Source organism: Amblyomma maculatum, chromosome 5, assembly GCF_055883805.1.
Source record: "Amblyomma maculatum isolate TAMU_Amacu chromosome 5, ASM5588380v1, whole genome shotgun sequence".
Lineage (NCBI taxonomy): Eukaryota > Metazoa > Arthropoda > Arachnida > Ixodida > Ixodidae > Amblyomma > Amblyomma maculatum.
The window spans coordinates 144,464,798-144,490,843 of NC_139348.1; the positions used below are offsets into that span (position 1 = coordinate 144,464,798).

Sequence of the window (26,046 nt, forward strand, 5' to 3'; positions counted from 1 at the left end):
CCCCCAAGAAATCTAGCCGTCATCGAAGACTTTCACGCCATAGATCTAGCAAACATTCTCCGCTGCTCCCCGCTTCGCGTTTTATCCGTTATCTGCTGCCTAAGCCTCTCCTTTTCCTTTTCTCGCATTTTGCGTGGTGTATACGTTTTTTCCTTCGAAACGAAAAGATCTGAACTTTGAGTTTATTCGGTTCCTGGCCCCATCTGGACTGGAATTCACTCAGAAGGCCGCAGCGCGCCAGGCCTCCTGAAGTGTGTAAAAGAAGCTCACGTTTCTTCGTGCCCCTAGGAAGTAGTCCGGCACGCAAAGCTGGCGTATCTCTAAGCCCAAACAGTCTCTTCAGTGCCCGCAACTGAAGAAGGAATGTAGAAAAAGAAAGAATTAAAAACGGCAAAAATTACATTTACACAGCCCGTTTCAAAATCGATGATATGGAGATATGCCTCAAATACGGTGAGAAAAAAAAGAAAAACTAAGCAAACGTATATCAGCTAAGTCGGGGAATGATACCACTGAGACGGCTATTAGACACATTCGTTTTCTCTCTCCTCACTGGACGATCGGCATCGTCGTATGGCGCTGCACCGAATAACGAAGCCATCGCTTGGGATCTCAACCATCTTCGTCCCCTGCCCTTCTCCCTATCCTTCTACTTCTTCTCCTCCTTCTCCTCTATCCTTCTCCTCTTCTGAGGCCGCATCGATCTCGGAATTAATGCTTCCCGATTCGTGTGGTAGCGATCATAAAAGGCTCACGACGAAGGCGATGAAAGTGATGGGCTTTGAGTGCGGCAAGCGATGTTTCAGCACCGCGTGTTTCTCTTTATCGTGTGTGCGTTCGCTCTAATTTTCCTGGTACCGACGACTCAAAGCGTAACGTTCAACGGCTGCTCCGCCTTTACTATCTGTTTTTACCGCGCCGCTTTAGAAGCTGCCCTGCCGTCGCAGTTCCGTGTTTGGTTCGACTTTGTCGAGTTTATGACGAAAATTGGAAAAGAGCCAGCAAAAAAGAACGACAGTTTCGAAGAATCCTTCGCCTTTAAGGCTTGCAAGGCTTTTAGGCATCTGTACTGCGTTATTTTCGCAGTACTGAACGTTGGCCGCGGCTCGGTTGAGTGGTTCACCAAAAGAGTCGAATTCCGTGAATCATAGCTTATTTTAAGGCAAAAAAGAACGTAAAGGCGCTCGAGAAGAAAGATAAAAAACTGCTTTGCAGTTGTTAGCAGCTATTCGGCTCCTCTGGTTACAAATTCTTGAAGAAAAATAAAGGGCTTATTGTGAGCAATAGACAACCGGTGACCCGTATAAACAACAAGCGATTACCGCAAGAAGCTATCGTCTTCTTAAGAGATAAGAAAATGTTTGCTTTTCTCGCTATGGTAGTTAGAAGATTGCCGCTTCCTAAATTATAAGCATGTTAGGGTATCTCAAAACTATCGTTACATGAAAACGGCGGCGTATAGACAAAAGTGGTGCCTTTATCGCATTACGCGCTGTCAGGCGAAATACATGAAGTTTCAGATTATACAATAGAACGCACTTTTGTTTTCGAAACTGCGTAAAACACTTCACTTCAGTGTCTGCAGATTGATTGTAAGGTTGGGCTGCATTATTTACTTGATAGAGTAGAACAAACTAGCAATTAATTAAATAACGTTATGTAATCAACACTTGTATCTTTGGTGCTCGGATATTCGATTAAACTCCAAAATGAAAAAAATGTCAAAATCAGAGGCGAGTGCAGCTTTAATATTAATTGACGGCATAGCAATAAACAGTTGCCAAAGGTAAATAAACGCATTTGAAAGCTTTTAAAGCTGTCTTTCCAGCTGCACGTATTGAACCAATAACGTCTCTTGAATTACAAGTCAGACGCAAAATGCAACCTTTACGACGGAGACGTCGTTAATGTCATTCCCGTGAGAAGATCACGCATACGGATGCAATTTTAAGCATTAGAGTACGACAAAATCAACCCAGCGTACTTTCAAAATAACGTTTTTCATGCTCGACATTTCGAATTGTGACGCGTATTAACAAATTTATTAAACTGGCTCACATTCAGTATAGAAAACTTCGAATTTTGAATTATAATGTACCTTAGTGCAGAAGTGAAACTGAACTATTTACACTAATTATTTATATTCGTTTACCTGTGTTGTGCAAACCAATACCGTCCGCCTTAATGTCATTCCGCAGACCCTGCAGCGGCGTTCTTTCTGCAGTTTTTGAAAGAAAACATGAATGATTTAAAACCCAGATTGTATAGTGTATATAATGTAGCTGCGTCGAATTTAGTGAGCAGTGCGGCAGTAGTAAACGAAAACAGTGCTTACGGAGGCTAGATGGTGTACATTTCTAAAAATTATAATTTCTAATTTAATTATAATTAAAATTATAATTTCTATAAAATTTCTAATTTAATGCAGTACAGTGTGCAAATAAACGTCAAGAGCGCTTATTGAGGTCCTGATCCCATTTACAGCAGACAGTGGCCCATAACTCCCTTTCCATGCATAGAACGAGATGAGATTATGTATAAATAAAGGATAGAGTGAAGAAAAACCTAGATAGCTTGATGCTGTCGGGAACCACTGAAGGCATGGTGCACCACTGAATCTGATAATGGCACTGATGACATGCATCACTCAAGGACTGCTCTTTGTAATGTGGTATAACTTCAAATGGGCGGGCAGTGATATCTCTGGGATCAATGCCGGGTGAGCGAATTTGTTTAGGACTGTCGACCGCTGATGACAAGGCGTTAGGTGAGCATAGCCTGTACTCGCAGCCAGAATAGTTAGATAAGGTTTTTGGAGGTTACGATCGGCGGATTTAAGCCTTGCATTGAAGCTGGTGTGTGTGTTTTTTAAAAATTGATGGAGAAGCAATATCTGAAGGAATACATGAGCACATTAGTGATTTTTGACGCCGCAAATAAAAGTTTTACTGGAAGTTCGTACGAAGTATAATCTGCTATCTTAGGTATTTTCAATTCGAAAACCGCTCATATCGGAAAATTTGAGCAGGCTTTTCTGGCTTACATAAAGAAACCGCAGTTAAAATAGGAGCAGAATAGAATACTATGAAAATCAGCTTGTTCTACAGGGGTCAAATTTAGGTTTCGTGGATAATGAGCCAATTACTTAAGATTCCTCATTTTTCAAACCATTGAATATGTTCCAGATACACGACACCGAGCGATTGAAGCGATTTACTGTATCAATGTTTTCTGCTTTATAAGAGATACCTTTAAACTTTATTCAAAGAAGCTTTCGCGAAAAGTACCTTTAATAAGAAATTAGTGCTCTGATTCAGATAATATACGACCACCAGAAGCACGAAGCTTTTCTTTCTTTAGCGTTATCCTTTAACATTAGCGTGAAAACTATGATGTCATTAGCCGCACCAGATGCGGCAACCACATTGTCATCATAACGAAGACTTGAGCCTCTTCTAGCCAAATCCAATCCAAGCAACTATAAGTACGAACGTGCTCGCATTCTGAACCGTAGTTTGACACCTGGCAAGCGTGCAAAACCTTGCTTCGAATGGCTTCGAACATAGCTGAGGCCGCCGAAACGGACGAACAGCGCTTTCTAAGGGAGCTGCGCCGTCTCCTCGCCGAGCCGGACGACGTCGAGGTGCTGCCAGACGGCCAGCAAACACAGAGGCATCAAGAGCAGCTGGATGACGACCCTTCAATCGAGGCGACTCGGAATCTCCTGCGGGCCTGCCAAGAGGCGCAGGGCATCGGACTACGCACCGTAACCGTGCTCGAGTCGCAGGGCGAGCAACTGGACAACGTGGAGCAGGCTCTGGATAAGCTGTCGGCCGACCTGGACAGCGCCGAAGAACACTTGTCCGAGGTGAAACGGAGACGCTGACCCTCTGGTGCTGGTCTCTTGTATGCGCAGCTTTTTGTGATAAACACACAGCTCAGCGTTTTCGAGCTGATAAGGAAACCGAAAAGGATATATTGTGCAGTCCAAACAACGCAAAAGATGGCGACGTTGGACAGACCCTGCAAGTCATTTTTTTTTATTTCTTTTTTATCGGAACGACTTCAGTATTGATATGCAGAGGAGAGAGGACATGTAGCGCGAAAAATGGATAACCGATGGTCGCTTAGGGCAACAAACATGGATTCCAAAGGAAGTAAAAAGTAGCAGGGGGTGGCAGAAAGTTAGCTGAGCGGATGAGGTTAAGAAGTTCGCAGGGGTCAAGTGGATGCAGCTAACACAGGACCGGGTGAATTGGAGGAATATGGGAGAGGCCTCCGCCCTGCAGTGGGTATAGTCAGGCTGATGATGATTATGATGATGATGATGATAATACAGAGGAAAAATCATGTCACTGCGCAGGATATTTCACTCCCCGCCCCTCTACCTCTCCCTTCTTAAAGAAGCAATGAAGAGCAATAATATACACTGCTTCTTTTAGAATTGCCTCATCACTAACCTCTTTTTTTCGTGTCCACATCAGCTTCGCCTTAGCAAAACAAGGCATACTGCTTGGCCCGGAAGGAAAGCTTTTCGAGCTACGCATTATTTACAAGGGCATTACAAAAGCAGGCCCAAAGTAAGAAGGAGCCGGATCCACGCGAACGACGTCTTGCGCATTGACGTCGTTGAGCTTGAAATAAGGCGCCCGCCGGCCAAATGCCAGTCCCTGGATGCGTTGGTCGCGAACTCTCGACGTCATTACGGCTCGCTTCTAATGCATATGTGTGTTGTGCTTCTTATCTTACGTTCCCCATCTTTACTCTTGACTTCGTCAAGCCCGCTTTGAGAGGTAGCCTCAGGCACTAGAGCGCGCCCCATACGCTGAGCTATAGACAGCGACATCTGTCGCGCTGACGAAGAAAAATGGGCGCCATAAACGACCAACGCGTCATTCGCTACACTTTACTCATGCTGAACCAGTCTTCGACAGCACGAGGGATGAATGGGGAGCTCACCCCGGCGAGACATTATCGAAATGCCCGCTGGCATCGGAAGCGTTCACACTCGACATTTATGCCTCCCCGTGGATGCATGGTTCGAGAGTTTCGCTGGGAAAAAATGGAAAGGAAACATGATGGAAGAAAGCCGTTTGAGGGTCAGAAACGTTTTCCGCTGATAGCGCGGTTTCTTTTCAGTTACATTTTCTTGCCCTTTCTTTGAAAATCTGCTCGAAGAACGTTTTTCACTGGCTGCATGCTGCTTTAATCACCTACATTCCTAAGCAGCTTGTTTTTCCCATTTATAATGCATATCCGGGCAGAGTGACACCCAGGTCCAAATAGAACGGATCACGCACCCAAATAATAAACGGCATAAATTTCTGCACTGTCATGTTGCGTCTAATTTTGTCGATGTTGCTTTTGTTCTTGTCTCTGTCATTAGAATCTCATTTCTATTGTCATTGTGTTTTGGGTTCTTCCTACCGTTTTGCATGATCTCATTGTTGGCGTTGGTGTTGTTATCAAGGTGAAAACATTATGCGCCAAATTGTCACGAACCTCGGCGGCGTCGGAGGCGGAAAAAATGGTCCAGAAAGGCACAGACAAGCAGGACTATGCGCTCATCACACCCGAGAACATTTAGGAGAATCTGAGGCCAAATTCTAAAGTGTCTCCATGGCCCCGTGATGTCACGCGTGGAGTGAAAGTGATTGAAACATTGCATGAAATGCGAATCAAAGGCCACCGCATGTCTAAAACTATTTAGCTGTAGTCTGTAGAGTAATCGATTTCTCATGATGAAAAAAAATCTGGCTGACAGACAGGATTCGAGCCCACGACGTTTTTGCAAGCTGAACAGGCTACCGACTAAGCCTCTAAGTACACGCTTCTACGATCCTTTCAGCAAACCTCCCAAGAGTACTCGAGCAGAAAAAATAATCAATACCAGTAATATAGGCAAGTACAATAAAAAATATTAAAAGAAAAAGTGCAAAATAAATAAGTATGTAACTAAACAAAAACAATAAAAGAAACAGGGCACTTACGATGAGACATTTATGTGTTTACCTTCCGATCCCGTTAGCTTAAATGCCCATCAATTTTTTTTGTTCTTGCCCATGTTGCCATGATCTTAGTGGAGCTGTTTATGCTCATAAGGATCCACTATTACAAACCCCACACAAAAGTACATCTGCAGCGCGAGTACACAAACATGATTGGCACAGCGCCGGAATCGGACAGGCGACGGACCCTAGATCAATTACCTGTCTGGAAAGTACTTGTCGTCAAATGTAATATGCACGAGACAGTTGTATAGCTCTACTTAGCAGCTGCATTATGGCTAAACTTCGGCGGATGGCAATGGATAATCGCTCCTTTATTTGAAAGCTGCCCCACTCTGGAGGATTTTCATTAACCCATTAGACTAACTCCACCCCGCCGGGTTGGCGCAGTGGTTACGGCGCTCGACTACTGTTCCCAAGGGCGCGGGATCGAATCCCGGCCTCGGCGGCCACTTTTCGATGGAGGCGAAAAGCAAAGTGCCCGTGTGCTGTGCGATGTCAGTGCACGTTAAAGAACCCCAGGTGGTCGCAATTTCCGGAGTCCTCCACTACGGCGTCTCTCATAGCCTGAGTCGCTTTGGGACTTTAAACCCCACAAACCAACCAACCAACAATTAGATTAACTCCTCTTTTTCCATTCCAGATGAAGCGACCGCTGTTCTGGTTTTGTCCCTGGCGTTGTCGCTGGAAAAAGAAAAAGCAGCAGCGTAACAGGGACAAGAGCGGCGCTAACCAAACCAACGGTGCCAACGAGGCCAAAGTAAACCCAGTGTCCAAACAACGGGCCCTCGGCTCCAAAGCATCGAGCAAAGAGACCGAAGAACCGTCCAAGACGTCTTCGAGGAGTGACACCGCAGGCAGCGAACCGGAACGCCACTCTGGCACCGAGGCGCACTGGGACTCAGTGAGCCTGGAGCCGCACCAACGGCTGCAGCATCCCGGCGACGAGCTTGGCGCTGCCCTCACCGACCTCAAGGGAATCGCCCAGGCACGTTCTTGCGAATCGTTCCGCGAGGCATTTGCTACTGCGTGGCGTTCTCTTGGTTCGGAGCCGATGTAAACAGTGGCCGCTTTGGGGCAACGAGTAAGTGGCAGGCAGTGACGGGGCACTTTGGTGGCGAGACGACGTGTAAATGGTTCCCAGATCGGCTTTAAAGGGAGATAAGGTCGGCTTGTAAGTTGCACTGTTCCCCAGGAGTGATGTGCACTCCTTTCACTAGGCAAACACCGCACTGTTGCGCCGAACCGCGGAGAATTCCCTACTGAAAAACCAAAAGTTCTACGGGGCAATAACCTCACAAAATTTCATCTAATCGCATACTCTCATACGATGCGCATCATTATCATAAAATATCGTACATAATTTATGATAATGTGCAAGAAACTATGAGACCTTATGCAATTATATGCAACTTTTATGTGATTTCTTATGTGAATTGAGTGAGATTGTGTGAGAAAATGTGAGGCTTTTGCCTCATACAGTTTTTTCAGTAGGGAAGTGGCGAAGTTTTTAGCTGTGGGGTGTTTTCGAAACTTGGAGTCACTTCCTTCCATTCTTCGGCAAGGCGACATAGCGAATTTTAACCAACCGCGATGTTGTTGTGTGTTTAAGGCAGCGGGCGCGGCTGATGAAAGTGAATAAGCTTCTACTGTAGTTTTTTCGAGTAAAAACGTAGCAGTAAGGAACAGAGGAGATGTCGATTGAAGTAATGTATCTCCAGGCCACCTATCCAATCATCATCATCGTCATCATCATCATCCTACCTCCCTGCACTGCAGGTCCAGGATTTCTGAGATATCCTAGCCCAGGAACTCTGAGCTACTTCTGACGGCCTATATCACGTTCCACGCGGTACTGAATACTCGGAATCATCACGGGCATTTGGAATGTTTGATGCACCGCACTGAGTTTTCACGGCTGTCGGAAATACTTGGCGCGAACGTAAGAGACGTTCCACAAGACAATAATAAGTGAGCGCAGCAGGGAAAAAGAGTCGGCCATTATGATGACTATGTTCGCGCGAAATCTATCGGTAATCTCTGATCGTTGTTATTTTGGTTGTTTTGATATTACATGCTTAAAACTTCGTCAATGAATAGAACTGTCTTCATTACAGTTGACCGACAGATAGCGCTAGTCGCCAACGTACAGAAAAGCTGGATGCCAGCCAATCATACTTACATGCGGCAACATTAACCACGTTACAGAATTTCATAACTTTATCAACCCACCATACACGCGACAATAGCATAAGGGAGGAGAAGAAACATAAATAAGAAGAGGCAGATGTCGAGGTTGGTTATGGCATAATATATATCGTGACCTGCACACTGAATCCCCAAAACAAGCAATCTTTCCGCTTTCACACCCGGCTTGCTCCCTTCCCTAACGGCGCGGTTCAGGTGTCCACAGAATAAGTGTGACAGATACTGTGCCTTTCCTTTCCTGTGAACCAATTATCAGTATCGCCCGCCACCTCCCGCTTCCTCCGAACACGCTCGGCATACGTGCGTACAACACACATGCCGCCATGCTTGCAGTTCGGGTCTTGGACAGTGCTTTGAGGGAAGTGCTTTGCTGTCGCTGATCATTCTGGCATACGAGAACACGACACTAGCGCCTGTTGGTTCCAATCCTATTGCTTTCCAATTTGTTTCTTACTGGTGGAAGCTTCGTTCCATTCCTCTCGAGTTAGCGCATTTTCATGGTGAAGAATTGGCTCACTTCTATGCCCAACATATTATTAATAGCCGCAATCGCACGGCGGCTAATTTAACTCCACTCACTTTCAATCGCTCCATAGATCATAGTTCTCTTGTCACCCATATACACCACGATTATATAAACCATGCCACATACACCTTCCCGTGCTGTTATGTATTCCTTCGAAGCCAGTCGACTGCAGCAGTAACGGTGGCGTCAACATTGTCAGCACCCACATAAAACTTTTCCTGCTTCCTCTAGCCGCCCAACATAGACAAATATATACATAAAATTTAAGCAACAGCCACTGAGAGTCGCCGAAAACATGACATTCATTTCTTCGCTGCTTGAGTCCTGTGCTTGGAATTCAAGATTTCATTTTAGATGTCAAAAACATAGGCTCTCGAAGCGTACCTTAACCTACGTGTTACAGTCTACCCATCGAAGGCACTTCCGGATTATTTCACCACAAAAACGTTCAAACACCACGCCAGAAGAATATTTGAACTATACTGGGAAACCAATGAGTACCCAGATGCATCGGAAATCAAACACCGCAGCTCTTGTATACGAGATGGATGCACATACAACAAAACCATTGCTTTCGTTTTCGCTATATCAATGACTTTCCGCAAACATTTTATAAATACATAATACACTGAAAAACGACAAGAAAAGCAGCAGCTCTTTTGATGCCGCCATTGCGGCATTTAAACTCTTTAATGTCTTCCAAGAGTTCCACCCTAGACAGACACTGCAGCACGCAAGCTATTGATTTCCGCTCTTCAACAAAGCGCGATACACTCGCTCCAGAATACAGCCATGCGGGCCTGGCATCCGAACCACAATGGAAACCTTCCGTGCGAAGCCACCATAAACAGTGCAAGGAGGTCGGCACAATAAGGTCTAATGGAAGGCGACCCTTATTTTCTGTCCCCAATTACTGAATATTATACGTATCTAATGGAAAATTGTTTCTTATTGCTCTCCTGAGGACATCCCAAAAGTCCATCCCCCCACACAGCCAAATAAAAGCCATCTATTCTGTAAGGTTGCTTGCATTTTAAGCCATTGGTTCGACGTGCAGTGTAAAATCCCCATCCTTCCCTACTGAAAAAATTGTATGAGGCAGCAACCTCCCATTTTCTCACATCATCTCACTCAACCCTACTGAAAAACTTGTATCAGCCAATAACCTCACATTTTCACACACAATCTCATTCAATTCACATAAGAAGTCACATACAAGTCGCATATAATTTCACAAGGTCTCATATATTCTTGTGCATTATCATAAATTATGTACATTTTATGACAATGATGTTCACCGTATGAGAGTCTATGCGATTACATGAGATTTTTTGAGGTTATTGCCCCGTAGAACGTTTGGCTTTTCAGTAGGGAAGCCATAGAGTACCATGCCAGGGAGTGATTTCACATGTCTTAATAGGTTTAAGCGAAGTTAATTAAAACCCGGTCAATGCTGGGGTTGCTGTATTGAGCGAGCTTTCGCCATTTAACGAGCATTTCAGATATATTTCATGTCTTTTTTATTATTACCATTGCCGCTCCTCTTGCGACTTCGCCGTATCAACATATTAGGCGTAAAAGGAAGAAAACCGAAAGCTTCCTGAAGAAACCAGCCCAATATAGCACATGGCCCTCACGCGCTCAGGTACTGCGCCGCGATTTAGATAAACCTTTACTAGATTCGGGTTTCCCTCGCGCTTAAATGTAGTTGTTGTTTAGCGAGTTGGTTGATGGCTCACAAAAATGAGAATGCTTAAGACGAACACACGAGCAGGAGCGCTCGTCCCATCAACATCCTCTCCCCCTACTGAAAAACTTGTATGAGGCAACAACCTCACCCTTTCTCACACAATCTCACTAAATTCACATAAGAAATTACATACAAGTCTTATATAATTGCATAAAATCTCATAGTTTCTTGTTCATTATCAGAAATTATGGGAGATTTTTTTATGATAATGATGTGCACCGTATGAGAGAGTATGCGATTTGAAGAGATTGCGTGAGGGCTTTCATGCGTCTTTTACTTTTGTGCATTTTTGTTGTAAGTCTAAATGATAAACAAATGCATGGAGTACAGATTCGGGAAGGTCAAGGTCAACTGAGTAAAGGAGGTGAAGAGAATGCCTATTTCGCGGAGCAAAGAATAACCTTGTGTCTTTTTTCAGTGTCTTCTTCCGCATCGACGTGTAGATGCGTCACAATTCAACACGTCCCTACTGAAAAACCAAAAGTTCTGCGTGGCAATAACCTCATATAATCTCATCTAATCGCACAGACTCTCATACGGTTCACAACATCATCATAAAATATCGTACAAATCTAGGATAATGTACAAGAAACTATGAGACCTTATGCAATTTTATGCGACTTGCATATGATTTCTTATGTGAATTGAGTGAGATTGGGTGAGAAAATGTGAGGTTATTGCCTCATACAATTTTTTCAGTAAGGTACTCTCCTGTACTCACCTATGGCGCTGAAACGTGGAGGCTAACCAAGAGAGTTCTACTTAAGTTGAGGACAGCCCAGAGGGCTATGGAACGAAAAATGGTAGCGGTAACATTAAGAGATAGGAAGCGTGCAGAGTGGGTCAGAGAAATAACTCAAGTTACCGACATTCTAGTGGAAATTAAGAAGAAGAAATGGGCATGGACATGTAGTGCGAAGAGAGGATAACCGATGGTCGATTAGGGTAACAAACTGGATTCCACGGGAAGGAAAGCGTAGCAGGGGGCGGCAGAAAGTTAGGTGGGCGGATGAGATTAAGAAGTTCGCAGGGGTCAAGTGGATGCAGCTAGCACCGAACCGGGTTAAGTGGAGAAATATGGGAGAGGCCTTCGCCCTACAGTGGGTATAGTCAGGCTGATGATGATGATGATGATGATAATTATGATGGTGATGATGATGATGACGACGACTCTCCAATAAGTACACAAGAACGGTAAAACACTGGGCGGTTGCATTTATACGGGCTGCTCTTAAGAGAACATAAAAGAGGCCGCGAAAGACATTTGTATAAGTTCTCCATATATAACGAGGGATAGCATTACACCTCCTGGGAATATCTGCAATCCATCTTGCCCCCAACGTCCAGCCTCTCGCCATTTTCAGTTCTTTCTTTTTGCCTCTGTGTGCGTGCGTGCGTGTACGAGTGCACGTTCATATTTCGCTTCGCGCCGAAATCACGCTCGCTAATTGGCTCATTAAGACCTGAGGAGTTCAGCGGTGCTCTTTCAAAGACTCGTAGAAATGAGAGTGTTGCTCTTAAGCTGTTATATAAGCTTACCTGCAGTGCTCCTCTCAGCTTTCATTTTTGCCCCTCCTTTCGTTACTGCCTGCTCTTTTTTGTTTTCTGCCCAATCTCTAGTCCGGTGCCCATTTGCATAATGAGACGAAAGACGGGCGGCCAGAGCAATCACTCTTCGGTCAGAACCGCGAACAAGTCGCTTTCGGTAAGTGCAGCATGAAGCATGTCGTCAAATATTGCTGGTAAGCGCTACATTAATACGACGAAGTGGCGACGCGGCCGTCTCTGTATGAGCCAAGCAAGTATAGTAGCCCCAACAAATTTTTTCTGAAGCGAAAGCTTCGACGCCGCGTACCATCCAATGTCAATTTGGGAGTCCGTTTGAACTTCAACGCGCCAGAGGTAACATGTGGCTATATACTATAAACATGGCACCCCCTATAGGATACCAGCACTTGACCTTTGACCTCTGATGGCAGCTGCAGAATCCTGTGTTCCCTCTTTTAGTTTACGGCGTCCTCGACTCCATAGTCTCGGTACTTCAATCGCTACAAGACCATGTCTCCCCATGTCTAAACCTAAGCCTAACCAAAGCAAAACCAAGCAAAACGACGCTCTCGGTTCACCTAACTAGGTTTAGCAGGGTTAACCCTCGGCCGTTTTTTATGACAGACTAACTTTTCGGGACCGATTCTGGTCTCTTCTGCTGGGTCGACTGGGGAATCGGCGAGAAGGGGCAGAGGACGGCCTTCACTTTCCTTCCGTTGCGACGTGTGATGAAGGCCGCTTACTTATCCGGAAGGGAGCGTTTATAAAGTGTCGCAAAGGCGATCGTAAACAGGCTCCCGCGAACTGTATGTATGCGGCCTTCGTTACATCACAGTCAAGTCAAAGCAAAGGCTGCTGTTTGTCCCATTTTTCGACTGCCCCTAGTATAAAAATCAAGTCGGTCACATTGAGCTATAAGGATATGCGTACCTTAGCTGGTGGCGCTATGTCCCTGCTTTTGTATTTCAGACCAATCACACTCATTTCTGCCGAAGGTGTCCTCGTTTGCCACAGTTCTACACAATTCTACAAAAACGCAGCACAGGACTGAGTTCATGATTACAATATAACAAAGAATATTTATTTCAGCGGCCTCTAAGAACAGCCTTAAAACTTGATACTGGTTCACCGGACATACAGCAAATATTACATAAAGGAAACCAGTTTAGACTGCTATGCATTCAACTTAGGAGACAGTAAATAATATCAGGTGTGAGCGACTCCTCTATAACAGTACACATGTATAAAAAATACTGCGCAAAACAGGATGATATAAAGGAATATTGCACACACCGCCAGCCGAACATATAAATTAAGTTTCAGAAAAATGATAATATTAGAGCACAGGACCGATGCCTGCCTCGCACACAGTGCAAAAGGTAGAACGAGAGGAAGAAGATGGCTACACGGTATGAAATAGCACTGAACAAGGGTAGATGAGGGGATTCTCAGTTTGCAGGTTGTGCCAACGTTTCTACAAGTGGACCACTTACCAAAACGTTGGCACGACTTGCAAACTGAGGCTTCCCCACATCTACCCTTGTTCGGTGCGCTTTCATACTGAGTGCGCCAGTCATACGCACCTCGGCGAAGCAAATCAAGGAATTCAACAAGTCACATAATTTAATTCCTTTTTTTTTTTTTGGGGGGGGGGGGGGAGGGAGCGAGGCATACATGCTATGGATCAATTAGGCAACGCTAAAGATCCAATTATTTCTAAGGTGGCTAGGACTCCTTTCTCCGCTTCAGCGAACTAGTAGTCGTATTTTGGGGTGTTGTGAAAGTCCCACTACACCAAAGGAGCAAATATATGCATAAGAACTTTCGACCAAGGCCAGCTTTACACAGGACAGGCAAGAATTATCCGGAGAGAAGAAAGGAAAGTGAGGTTATATACAATACAGCTATCGATAACCCTACCACTCCCTTAGGGTAGAGATCGAGGAAGGGAACGGAAAAAAAGTGTGTGTAACATTTTTTGTTACGTGTTTTCTGGCATATATATATATATATATATATATATATATATATATATATATATATATATATATATATATATATATATATATATATATATATATATATATATATATTTCATTCCGAGAATGTGCGAATACTTCTGTGCTTCACAGCCGCACAACATTTCTAGCACGCGCTAATGCGCACACCACAACACGGGGGCACGGTGCTTTATTAATGGCGCCTGCGTTAGCGAGAAACGCCTAATCATTCCCTCCCTTAATTAATTTAGGTAAGTACACCCAGCTGCCCCGACAAGTTTCGTTATATGCACTGGCCCGAAAGAGGCTGCGCGCTGACATTTAGGAGAAACTTAAATGACGCTGATGACAGAGATGATGGGGCCACCACTGCTGGTCAGTGCTTCTAGGGGAAAGAGATGGCGCTGTGGGGAAGAGATTGGAAATGTGAAAAGCAGGGGGAGAGGGAGAGAGAAAGAAATAAGAAGGGGAAGTGAGCGCTACCCGATGAGTTCCTAGAATGAAGCGGTCATGCCATTTCTGCGGTCGCACGCGAGACGACGTCGCGTCGCTGAGCGTTGTGAAACTGATCTACTCAACCCACGCCTTCGCAGTGCCACGTGTTCACTAGTGCGCTGATTGTGCAGATGTTTTCAGAAACTCTAAATGAAACGCAAATAAAAAAAAAATATATGTTGTGCATGTGTCCGGCTGTACAAATGACCAGGTAAGCACACGAGACTCGGTCGCTTAGTCGTGGGACGTTCTGTGGTAATAGCGTTCATTACTATCCACCAGTGAGAAATAATGTTTCCGCGCGCTCTTCTTTCAGCTATACATAACACGTGCTCCTACGTTTTTTCTCCTTTTAGAACGTTGCTGCAGAAAATGTCAGTGGCTCTAAAAATGTGTTACTCTATAGCCAAACTATCGAATAACACAACCTACGCCACAAGCGAACACACAACCGTAGCCATGCGGCCATTGCTAACGCAATTTACCAGGTTTAACCAGAGCTAAGCCAATGTCATTTTCTTACTTCATTATCATCAGTCTTACTATACCCACTGCAGGGCGAAGGCGCCTCCAATATTTCTCCAATTAACCCGATCCTGAGCTAGCTGCATACAATCTTTACTTATCAGATTCTTATTCACGTCCAAAGCTACAGCTCTGACGAACATTTTGAAAACATAGATAAAACGGGTCAAAGATGGCGGCGACGTCGATTTAGCTGCTAACAATAGCTGTATGTTGAAGGTAATGTTCAATAGCCTCTTGAAGGAACAGCAGTTTACATTAGGTAGCGAAGCACTGGAAGTAGTAGGCGAATATGTCTACTTAGGACAGGTAGTAACCGCGGATCCGGACCATGAGAAGGAAATAACAGAAGAATAACATTGGGATGGAGCGCATTTGACAAGCACTCGCAGATTATGACTAGCAGCTTACCGATATCGCTCAAGAGGAAAGTATACGAGAGTTGCATCTTACATGTACTCACCTATGGGGCTGGAACGTGGAGGCTAACCAAGAGAGTTCGACTTAAGTTGAGGGCAACCCAGAGGGCTATGGAACGAAAAATGGTAGGGGTAACGTTAAGAGATAGGAAGCGTGCAGAGAGAGTCAGAGAAATAACTCAAGTTACTGACATTCTAATGGAAATTAAGAAGAAGAAATGGGCATGGGCAGGACATGTAGTGCGAAAAGAGGATAACCGATGCTCGCTTAGGGTAACAAACTGGATTCCAAGGGAAGAAAAGCGTAGTAGCGGGCGGCACAAAATTAGGTGGGCGGATAAGGTTAAGAGGTTCGCTGTTGTCAAGCGGATGCAGCTAGCACAGAACCGGGTTAATTTGAGAAATATGGGAGAGGCCTTCGTCCTGCAGTGGGTATATTCAGGCGGCGGCGGCGGCGGCGGCGGCGGCGGCGGCGGCGGCGGCGGCGGCGGCGGCGGCGGCGGCGGCGGCGGCGGCGGCGGCGGCGGCGGCGGCGGCGGCGGCGGCGGCGGCGGCGGCGGCGGCGGCGGCGGCGGCGGCGGCGGCGGCGGCGGCGGCGGCGGCGGCGGCGGCGGCGGCGGCGGCGGCGGCGGCGGCGGCGGCGGCGGCGGCGGCGGCGGCGGCGGCGGCGGCGGCGGCGGCGGCGGCGGCGCTGCTGCTGCTGCTGCTGCTGCTGCTGCTGCTGCTGCTGCTGCTGCTGCTGCTGCTGCTGCTGCTGCTGCTGCTGCTGCTGCTGCTGCTGCTGCTGCTGCTGCTGCTGCTGCTGCTGCTGCTGCTGCTGCTGCTGCTGCTGCTGCTGCTGCTGCTGCTGCTGCTGCTGCTGCTGCTGCTGCTGCTGCTGCTGCTGCTGCTGCTGCTGCTGCTGCTGCTGCTGCTGCTGCTGCTGCTGCTGCTGCTGCTGCTGCTGCTGCTGCTGCTGCTGCTGCTGCTGCTGCTGCTGCTGCTGCTGCTGCTGCTGCTGCTGCTGCTGCTGCTGCTGCTGCTGCTGCTGCTGCTGCTGCTGCTGCTGCTGCTGCTGCTGCTGCTGCTGCTGCTGCTGCTGCTGCTGCTGCTGCTGCTGCTGCTGCTGCTGCTGCTGCTGCTGCTGCTGCTGCTGCTGCTGCTGCTGCTGCTGCTGCTGCTGCTGCTGCTGCTGCTGCTGCTGCTGCTGCTGCTGCTGCTGCTGCTGCTGCTGCTGCTGCTGCTGCTGCTGCTGCTGCTGCTGCTGCTGCTGCTGCTGCTGCTGCTGCTGCTGCTGCTGCTGCTGCTGCTGCTGCTGCTGCTGCTGCTGCTGCTGCTGCTGCTGCTGCTGCTGCTGCTGCTGCTGCTGCTGCTGCTGCTGCTGCTGCTGCTGCTGCTGCTGCTGCTGCTGCTGCTGCTGCTGCTGCTGCTGCTGCTGCTGCTGCTGCTGCTGCTGCTGCTGCTGCTGCTGCTGCTGCTGCTGCTGCTGCTGCTGCTGCTGCTGCTGCTGCTGCTGCTGCTGCTGCTGCTGCTGCTGCTGCTGCTGCTGCTGCTGCTGCTGCTGCTGCTGCTGCTGCTGCTGCTGCTGCTGCTGCTGCTGCTGCTGCTGCTGCTGCTGCTGCTGCTGCTGCTGCTGCTGCTGCTGCTGCTGCTGCTGCTGCTGCTGCTGCTGCTGCTGCTGCTGCTGCTGCTGCTGCTGCTGCTGCTGCTGCTGCTGCTGCTGCTGCTGCTGCTGCTGCTGCTGCTGCTGCTGCTGCTGCTGCTGCTGCTGCTGCTGCTGCTGCTGCTGCTGCTGCTGCTGCTGCTGCTGCTGCTGCTGCTGCTGCTGCTGCTGCTGCTGCTGCTGCTGCTGCTGCTGCTGCTGCTGCTGCTGCTGCTGCTGCTGCTGCTGCTGCTGCTGCTGCTGCTGCTGCTGCTGCTGCTGCTGCTGCTGCTGCTGCTGCTGCTGCTGCTGCTGCTGCTGCTGCTGCTGCTGCTGCTGCTGCTGCTGCTGCTGCTGCTGCTGCTGCTGCTGCTGCTGCTGCTGCTGCTGCTGCTGCTGCTGCTGCTGCTGCTGCTGCTGCTGCTGCTGCTGCTGCTGCTGCTGCTGCTGCTGCTGCTGCTGCTGCTGCTGCTGCTGCTGCTGCTGCTGCTGCTGCTGCTGCTGCTGCTGCTGCTGCTGCTGCTGCTGCTGCTGCTGCTGCTGCTGCTGCTGCTGCTGCTGCTGCTGCTGCTGCTGCTGCTGCTGCTGCTGCTGCTGCTGCTGCTGCTGCTGCTGCTGCTGCTGCTGCTGCTGCTGCTGCTGCTGCTGCTGCTGCTGCTGCTGCTGCTGCTGCTGCTGCTGCTGCTGCTGCTGCTGCTGCTGCTGCTGCTGCTGCTGCTGCTGCTGCTGCTGCTGCTGCTGCTGCTGCTGCTGCTGCTGCTGCTGCTGCTGCTGCTGCTGCTGCTGCTGCTGCTGCTGCTGCTGCTGCTGCTGCTGCTGCTGCTGCTGCTGCTGCTGCTGCTGCTGCTGCTGCTGCTGCTGCTGCTGCTGCTGCTGCTGCTGCTGCTGCTGCTGCTGCTGCTGCTGCTGCTGCTGCTGCTGCTGCTGCTGCTGCTGCTGCTGCTGCTGCTGCTGATGATGATGATGATGATGATGATGATGATGATGATGATGATGATGATGATGATGATGATGATGATGATGATGAATAGCTGTATACAAATTATAACTAGTAGCACCACTGTGTCGATAGCCGACTGTTTAAACGTTGGGAAACGAAGCTGCTCTGTCTCCGTCGGTGTTGTTTCGAAATCCACTATGGGCGTTGGGATGGAAAGTTTCATTTTGTTGCTGAGTGCCACTCGGTGAAGAAATTTTCGTAAATTTAGGGCTTCAGTTCACGTACTTTACCCCGTTGCAGCGCTGCTGCTTTTCTTAAGGTTCTGACACTAAACGTATTTCCCCCAAAGGACTAACACGCAGAAGCGTTTCAAGCCTTTTCCTGCTAGAGGGCACCGAACTAGTGAAAATACTTTGACAATCTCACCGTCTTTCTTCTCAACTGTAAAATCTATCCATCATAGCGACGCCATCACTTTAGGCAAACAGGCATGAGCTGCAGCCGTGGTCGCTGGAGCCCTGTTTTATATAGGGCCACCTCCGCTGACCCCGACATCGAGTTTTCTAATAACGTGTGCCCCTATCGCGCTATTAATCGACGCAATGGAGCAACACAAAATAAACATATTTCAAAGCGGAGTGTCAAAGCTGATATGGCCTAGACGCCCAGAGCCTCCTCCCATCTACCGTGCATTATGACGCTCTGCACTACTAGGCCTACCAGGGGCTCGCAGAACGCAAGGCATATATCATTGACAACATTCATCTAATGCCTGCAGTGGAAGGTGGGATTCATCCTCTCAGATGTAGTACATACATGTAGTACGTTCACCAAGTCGGATCATCTTTGGCATCCGAAGGGGTGTCTTATGGCCGCCACAACACCTAATTTCCCTCGAAGAACTAGTGCCGAATACGATATAGGGTCGAAACAGACAGTCCCGTCAGATAAGGTGTGCCTGCTTTCAAATGAGGCAGGAAACTTTTTAACTTTATTAACACTCCAGTTACGTCTCATTTCCCGGCCGTCAAACTTTCAGCGAACGCCATGACCAGGAAAAGAAAAATGAACGTGAAAAAGCAACGTAAGGAGATATGCTGAAGAAAAAACGACAAAAAATACATGCCACTTTCGAGACAAATGGTAACGATGGTTTTCTGCCAACGTCATATCATTCTCTCTTTTCGTGATGAAAATATGCTCGTACGCGCAAGTGAGCGCGCGTGCGCGTGTGCGTGCGTGCATGCATGTGTGTGTGCGTGCGTGTGCGTGCGTGTGCGTGCGTGTGTGTGCGCGTGTGTGTGTGCGCGTGTGTGTGTGTGTGTGTGTGTGTGTGTGTGTGTGTGTGTGTGTGTGTGTGTGTGTGTGTGTGTGTGTGTGTGTGTGTGTGTGTGTGTGTGTGTGTGTGTGTGTGTGTGTGTGTGTGTGTGTGTGTGTGTGTGTGTGTGTGTGTGTGTGTGTGTGTGTGTGTGTGTGTGTGTGTGTGTGTGTGTGTGTGTGTGTGTGTGTGTGTGTGTGTGTGTGCGTGTGCGTGCGCGTGCGTGCGTGCCAGCATGTTGTGCGTGCGTGCGTGTAAATCGTGGGGAGTGAAATAATAATGGGAGCACTTTGAAGCCTTAGAATGAGCGGAGAGGAGATGCAAGGCGGACAGGAAAGAGGGTACGTTTTGCAAGCGTTCTGACCTAGGTTTGAGCGATGATAACGAGCTCTACGACTCTCGCCTCCCCTTGGAAAACCGCAGGTCTTGTACAAGCGCCCGGCCCCACACTGCGACAGAGGGTGAACGTAGGCAACATCGGTTGGGTGGCTCATTAGTCCCGCCGCTGCCTCTGCAAAATCGCTCCTTTCCAACACAGGAAGAGGGGAGAACGAGTGAGGGAGGCAGCGAGAGGAGAGTAAAATAACAACGTACAATAGAAAGGAGCGAGCGCGCTGTCATGACGTTGTCGACGCTTGCGGCGGTTAAGCGAACTGCGGCGCTGCGTCGTTGGCGTCTAGGGTCGGGAAAAGGAAAGGGTGTGTGCCTGAACGTTAACAGCGCACCTCGATCCCCTCCCTCGACTACCTGCCTGTTGTCGTTGAAACACAATTAGTTTCAAACCACAGGTGCGGTCCGTAACGAGCGTCGACCAAGCAAAGCGCGTGCTGCAGCTCGCGCGGGGCGCACGTAGCCGCCGCCAGACGAGTTGCGCAGTCCCGATCAATCTGGCGGGAGAAGATGCATCGCAGTCGTAACGTGGCTCGTAGCACGGAGACAAATCAGAGCGATGGATGGGCGATTGGAACTGAAGAAAGCTCACCTTTGTCTCTGCAAATGCAGCCATTATAATCCAAGAACTTGATTTTCGAACGAATATTTTTCACAATCATTCGATTTGCTAGTTCATCGCAGACATATATTGATTCTGTCCTGCAGGCCAGTCGTTACTTGGAACTTGGAACTGCTCCTGGCTATCTCCACTAAGCCGTACCCCCCTGTGAGACTACATTGAAATAATACGCGATTTTAAATTCTCTCTTTATAAAAAAAAAGCGTCACAGGTTCCTCAGTGGACGTAGTGCGGCCGGTAATTACGACGGCAACGGTATATAACTGGCTTAGATTTTCCATATGGCATGAAATAACAAACATTTTGTTATTAGAGCAGAGCAGCAGTTGCGTGCAAGTTCATTGGAAGGCTCCTGAGTCCAAGATCTTTCTATCGCCTCACGCCGGGTCAGGTCCACCATGTATAGCTGGGTGTCCGGCGAGGCGACCAGAGTGCATTTTCCCAGGGCCCTGGGGGATGATTACTGGATGCGTGATACTCCCGCGGGATATGGACATTCCTATAGGGAGTAGTAGAATAGGTCGGCGGGTGTTGCTTGGAATGTCGTACACAGTGTGTATGGCAGAGGGTGGCGTGAACGTTGCGCGCTTTTTGTGGCGATATAGTGAGTGGGTTTCCAGTCGTTTCCAGAGTGGGTTTCCAGGAATATATGTGGTCCGACTCACACACGTCGTACGAGAGTGCAGTTTGTTCGCAAAGCGAAAACAGGCCAAACTCACTTGTCTCGCTTTGAATGCCTGACAGGCGGACCATCTTGTGGTTCCTCTAATCCGCAGCCTGAAGGCCTCCGTTATATTTGTCGAAATCGAGCTGGATACATCGGCCGTCCTCGAGTAGTGACGCGAAGGATTACGTCGGAAATATCATTTGTTACGAAACACCAGAAAATCGTCCAACTCCAAGGCCGAATGCCTCCAAGAGAGCTGATATATAAAAACCTCCAGCTAGCACGTAATAGGACAAAAGAAGCTGTGCGCTTCGCTACACGCTCACTTCTTTGATACTGTGATTACGCACAACAGTGGTAGGCACTGGAAGTAGTAGGCGAATATGTCTAGTTATGACAGGCAATAAACCCAGATACCGGCCATGAAAGGGAAATAACTAGGAGAATGAGATTGGGATAGACCGCATTTGGCAAGTACTTGCTGATTACGGCAACCCGCTCACCGGTATCGCTCTAGAGGAAAGTATACAACAGTTGCATGATGACTGCGCATTGGACGCTCGAGCGTCATATGCTTGAGTGTTGCTTCTGGTCGCGAAGGTGTACATGTAAATACAGGTAGTTAAAAGTCAAGCTTCTTTCAGGCGTCAATTTCAATTGTGCGACAACTGCGGAATACTGTAAGACGCGGTTGTCAGCTTACTGATCGATGTCGTCTACTCTTCAGATTAACAGCAAAATTTTCCTTTAAACGTTTGTCCTGCGCTAGCGCTGAGTAACTAAAAGTGGCAAGAAGAGGCTTTTCTGACATTCACTGCGAAGTACGCCTATGCGTATATGTGCATATCAACAACTGGTGGTTCAAGCGCATTAAGGAGATTTAGTCAACCATAGAAAACCACTGGAGTGAGTATTCGACAATAACTCAAGAGAACTATAAGCATCATGACAAAAGTTTATACGGGGGCAGCTCCAACGATATGCGAGTTCTTTTGTTCATAAGCGATTTTATGTTCAATGTAAAAAATCATGTTTCGAATTTCTATGCGTAAGTAGGAGTGGCGTGCAAAACGGAGGAGGGTGCATGCCATTCAATTTGGTTTTTAGCGCAGATCGACAAGCACAGGAAGGAATGAAGTTGAGAGGACCGAGCGCTTCGTTCCTTCTTGTGCTTCGTTCCTTCCTGTGCTTGTCTGCGCTAAAACCAAATCCAGTATAATGCACCAGCTAGCCTGTAAAAGCGTCCCCGCGATGTGTGCTCTACCTCGGCGACAAGCAATAAGGAATAAAGCTCACTTTACTTCGTAAACAGCGACTTCGCGACTGTCAAGTGAAGTGTTTTTCTCGGGTGTAACGACGCGCGAAATACATCGCGGGAAAAGGGCGCGCCTATAGCTGTCACTTGCAGCCCTTGGGAGGAAACCGAAGAATGTAGTTGTTTTTTTTTTATAGCCTGTCTACGCTTGGCAACAAGCTTTGAGGTGAAAGTAAATACTTTACAAACGTTTGGTGAATCGATGATTGTGCATTCTTTAAACCTTCTGTTTTGTTTACCTGAGTGCTGAGAAAAAAATATTATTTCACATGGATATCAACTAGCTTCACTTACATTTTCTGCCAGCCTTCGCCTTCGAACTCTCGTTAAGTGCAGTGCTGCGGTAGCTTTCATCACGTGACGAAGGGTTCTGAAGGTCACTGGAAAAATCCTGCCTCCATAGCAGCGGTTCCGCCCGGTCCTGCTCAATTTCTTTCTCCTAAGAAACGCTCTGCTGTCGCACTCAGCTACGCCAGACGGTTATGTTCTGGTTCGCTGCGCAAGTCTCCAGAGCAATTAGGATATGTACACATCTTTATTGGCACCTTTTTGTGAACTGCTTAACGCCAACCCTTCAAGTCTTAGTTACTTAACTACTGTCACGCTCTCTTTCAAGGGAAGCTAAAGAGGTGCAGTAGCTGATGAGCTTCAGTACGACTTTTCACGAGCCCCTTCAGCAAAACCGTCGCCATTTTAAATGGAATTGCAACCGCTGTGTTGCTATACGAGATAAACAGACGTACAAAACGATGAGGCTTGAAGAGGCGGCCTCCCAATCTCATTACTCCATCGCTGCGCGTACTGACAACATTGCATGTGCCCTATTTGGAGAGTTTGCGTCAAAACTGTATCAGAATAAAGTCGGAAAAAAATTTTTTACATGCGGCCACATAACGCCGCTGACCAATCATGTCATTCGTCAATCCCGGTTAGCTCAGAAGAAAGCCGGGCATCGTTGAACATCTGTTTATAGATAATTGGGATGGGGTTTTCTTTTGGGAAGTCCTACACAACACCCTCAAATTTCAGTTTCTATCCGTAGAAAATGATGGCGGAGTTCTGTGTGACATGATAAGGCTATTAGGTTTGATGTGTAGCATGTGTAAACGCCGAAAGGCGGTTCTCATGACTTTATTCGTGTTCTGAAGAAAGTGACCAATTTGAACCTTTTATAAGGAGATTTCCTGTAAATTGGCTCACAGTTGACAATTCGTTCCAGTCTGTATTTTTTGTCTAATAAAGGCGACAAAGACAAACAATAAATCCGGGTTAGCTCAGTTCTCACAGTGACTGCCTTTGACAGGCGGTGGTCCCCGAGTTAGAAACCCTAGACTGGAAGGAAGTTTCCTTTTATATAGCTTTCCTTCGCGGCCGTACGGTCGCGCTTGCGAGGATACTAACTAGTAATTACTTACTGATTACAAATCGCGTCATTATTTACAGCACAACTCTGTACCAAGTTTATTTTACAGCCTGATTTACTGTGTAGCATTTGCCCACCATAGGCGGCCCCATCTATATTCACACAATAAAAGAACTGCGTACAAGCATCGCTTATAGTAGTAGCCTGTGCGATGTATTTCTCCACTACCGGCGCACCAATGCTCCTCTGGCGGCAAAAAAAAAAAAATAAATAAATAAATTGATGAACATATAAACTAAAAACCATTTCTCATACCGATTTATTATTTCATTTTCAATTTCAGGTCATGGGGGAGCAGCTTAGTACGCAGAACGACCAAATCGACAGGGTGACCGTGAGCGCCACCTCCAGCGAGGAACGGCTTCGACGGGCCAACCAGCGAGCAGGAGATATATTGCGTGACGCTTAGGCAGCAGCCCCTGGTCACTTCAACACAGCGACGAGAATCAACTAGCTGGCTCTGCTCCGAGAGCGCACCAGTGACGCCCGTTGAGTTTGTGAAACACCCTAATTTCAGAACACAGACGCCTTTGAGTTCATGTCCGCTTATCTGTTAGACAGAAGAAGCCCATTTGATAAGGCATTTTAAATTTTTAGCAGGTTGTCAGGTATGTCAAGAGAATTATTCCCCTAAGCCCTTTCGCCTCTCATCAATTATTTTTCTTCTCTAAAGAGAGGTTTGGTTTGGCTCATGGTGTTTGACGTCACAAAGCGCTGTGAGGTGAAGAAGCACTGAACAAGGGTAAATGGGGTACGCCTCAGTTCGCAGGTCGAGCCAACGTTTCAACAAGTGGACTTGTCTTCGTTCCCCCAGACGAAGACAAGTCCCCTTGTCGAAACGGTGCCTCGACCTTAGAACTGAGGCGTACCCTATTTATCCTTGTTCAGTGCTTCTTCATACCGTGTAAACCATCTTCTTCCTCCAGTTCTACCTCAGTCTTTGAGAGACGCCGTACTGGAAAGCGCCGGAGATTTCGGCCACATGGAGTTATTTAACTAGCCACTGGCATCGTATAGGACACGGGCGTCATAGTTTTTGCCTTCTTCGAAAAGCGGCCGCCAGGCAGGGATTCGATCCTGCATCCTCTGCCCCCCCCCCCCCCCCACACACACACACAGTATAGTTGAGCGTCCTCACTGCACCGCCGCGGCGGGGTTTCGTAAAAGAGGGAGGTAATTTCTATTTCAGCGTCGCCACTTCCCAGCAGCATTATTGTTTGAATGTGGTCTCTTTATTTTGGGTTGGCAACACTTATCTTTTATGACATAATGATCTGAATTACTATATTAACTAAATATCGCCTATATCAGAGATGCATAGGGCGGAAATTGGGAGATGATGAATTCTGATGAATTGACGCCTTCATTACATCAATCACTGCTTTCGTGATGGAAGTGCGATAAGCTATTTTGTTTTGTTTTTGTTTTTTCGTGATGTGGCGCCACGAATGTAAAGCGGTTGCTCTTTGGATACAACAGGACGAGGGTGTGTCCATTGCGGCACGATCAACTGATACCGGCGACAGAACCGTATGTTCGGATGAAGGTGTTGTATTCTTGCTTGCTCTCGAACCAAACTTCGTCCCTACGTTCACTCCTTACTCCCGTTAACTTAGCAGCAGGAACAAAACAGGGAATATTCTCCTCCGACCTGACCACACCATCCCATTTATGGACCATTCTCAAAACCGGAAAAGAAAAAGAATTATGAAAATGCAGACGCAATCTTATGAAGGACCTAGCCACTAACCCGAAATCCTACCACACTGCAATCCTTTTTCTTCCCTTATATCCCTAATTATGAAAGAGGCGGCGTTCTCCTTATTTTGTCACTCGCCTCGAGCGAGAAGGATGGCTATGCTGCAACCCCAGGTCGATATATTTACGTACAGCCTTTATTAGAAGTTTACAGACCAGGGGGTCTACTTCTGAGCGATACTATGTGGCTCGCAATGCATTCCAAGATTTCCATACTTGCTGAAGGCAAGAAGATTTTTCGTTATACCCTCTCCAATGGCTAGGACTTCCATGATTATTACAGAAGTCATATTATACGGCTTGAAAGCAAACCCTCTGAGCTGTAAACTTCTGTAGGTACATCTGAATATTTGCTTGTTTTCCGTCAACCTCGAAGCTGCATGCAGGGACTAAACGACACGCTCAAATGACGACAGCGGGCTTTCATTGGAGCAAGGACGGTGCAGTTCTTCGCCGTTAGACACATTCGGTGGCTTAACAAACAGGAGGCCAGAGTCTGAAGGGAAGGGTGGA

The 26,046-nt window shown here is 47.6% G+C and overlaps 2 protein-coding genes across 5 annotated transcripts in view; one reads left to right on the top strand and one right to left on the bottom strand.

Moving 5' to 3' along the window:
- Positions 1-26,046, bottom strand: part of LOC146189842 (BAI1-associated protein 3-like) — a 441,950-nt gene that overhangs the window by 246,069 nt on the left and 169,835 nt on the right. The gene's annotated exons all lie outside the window — the stretch shown is intronic.
- Positions 3,551-24,214, top strand: LOC146189843 (synaptosomal-associated protein 25-A-like). The gene is made up of 3 exons (XM_084603423.1): positions 3,551-3,868; positions 6,652-6,996; positions 24,059-24,214. The coding sequence occupies exons 1-3, from the start codon at positions 3,551-3,553 to the stop codon at positions 24,182-24,184; spliced, it is 789 nt and encodes a 262-aa protein (XP_084459549.1). The 3' UTR covers positions 24,185-24,214.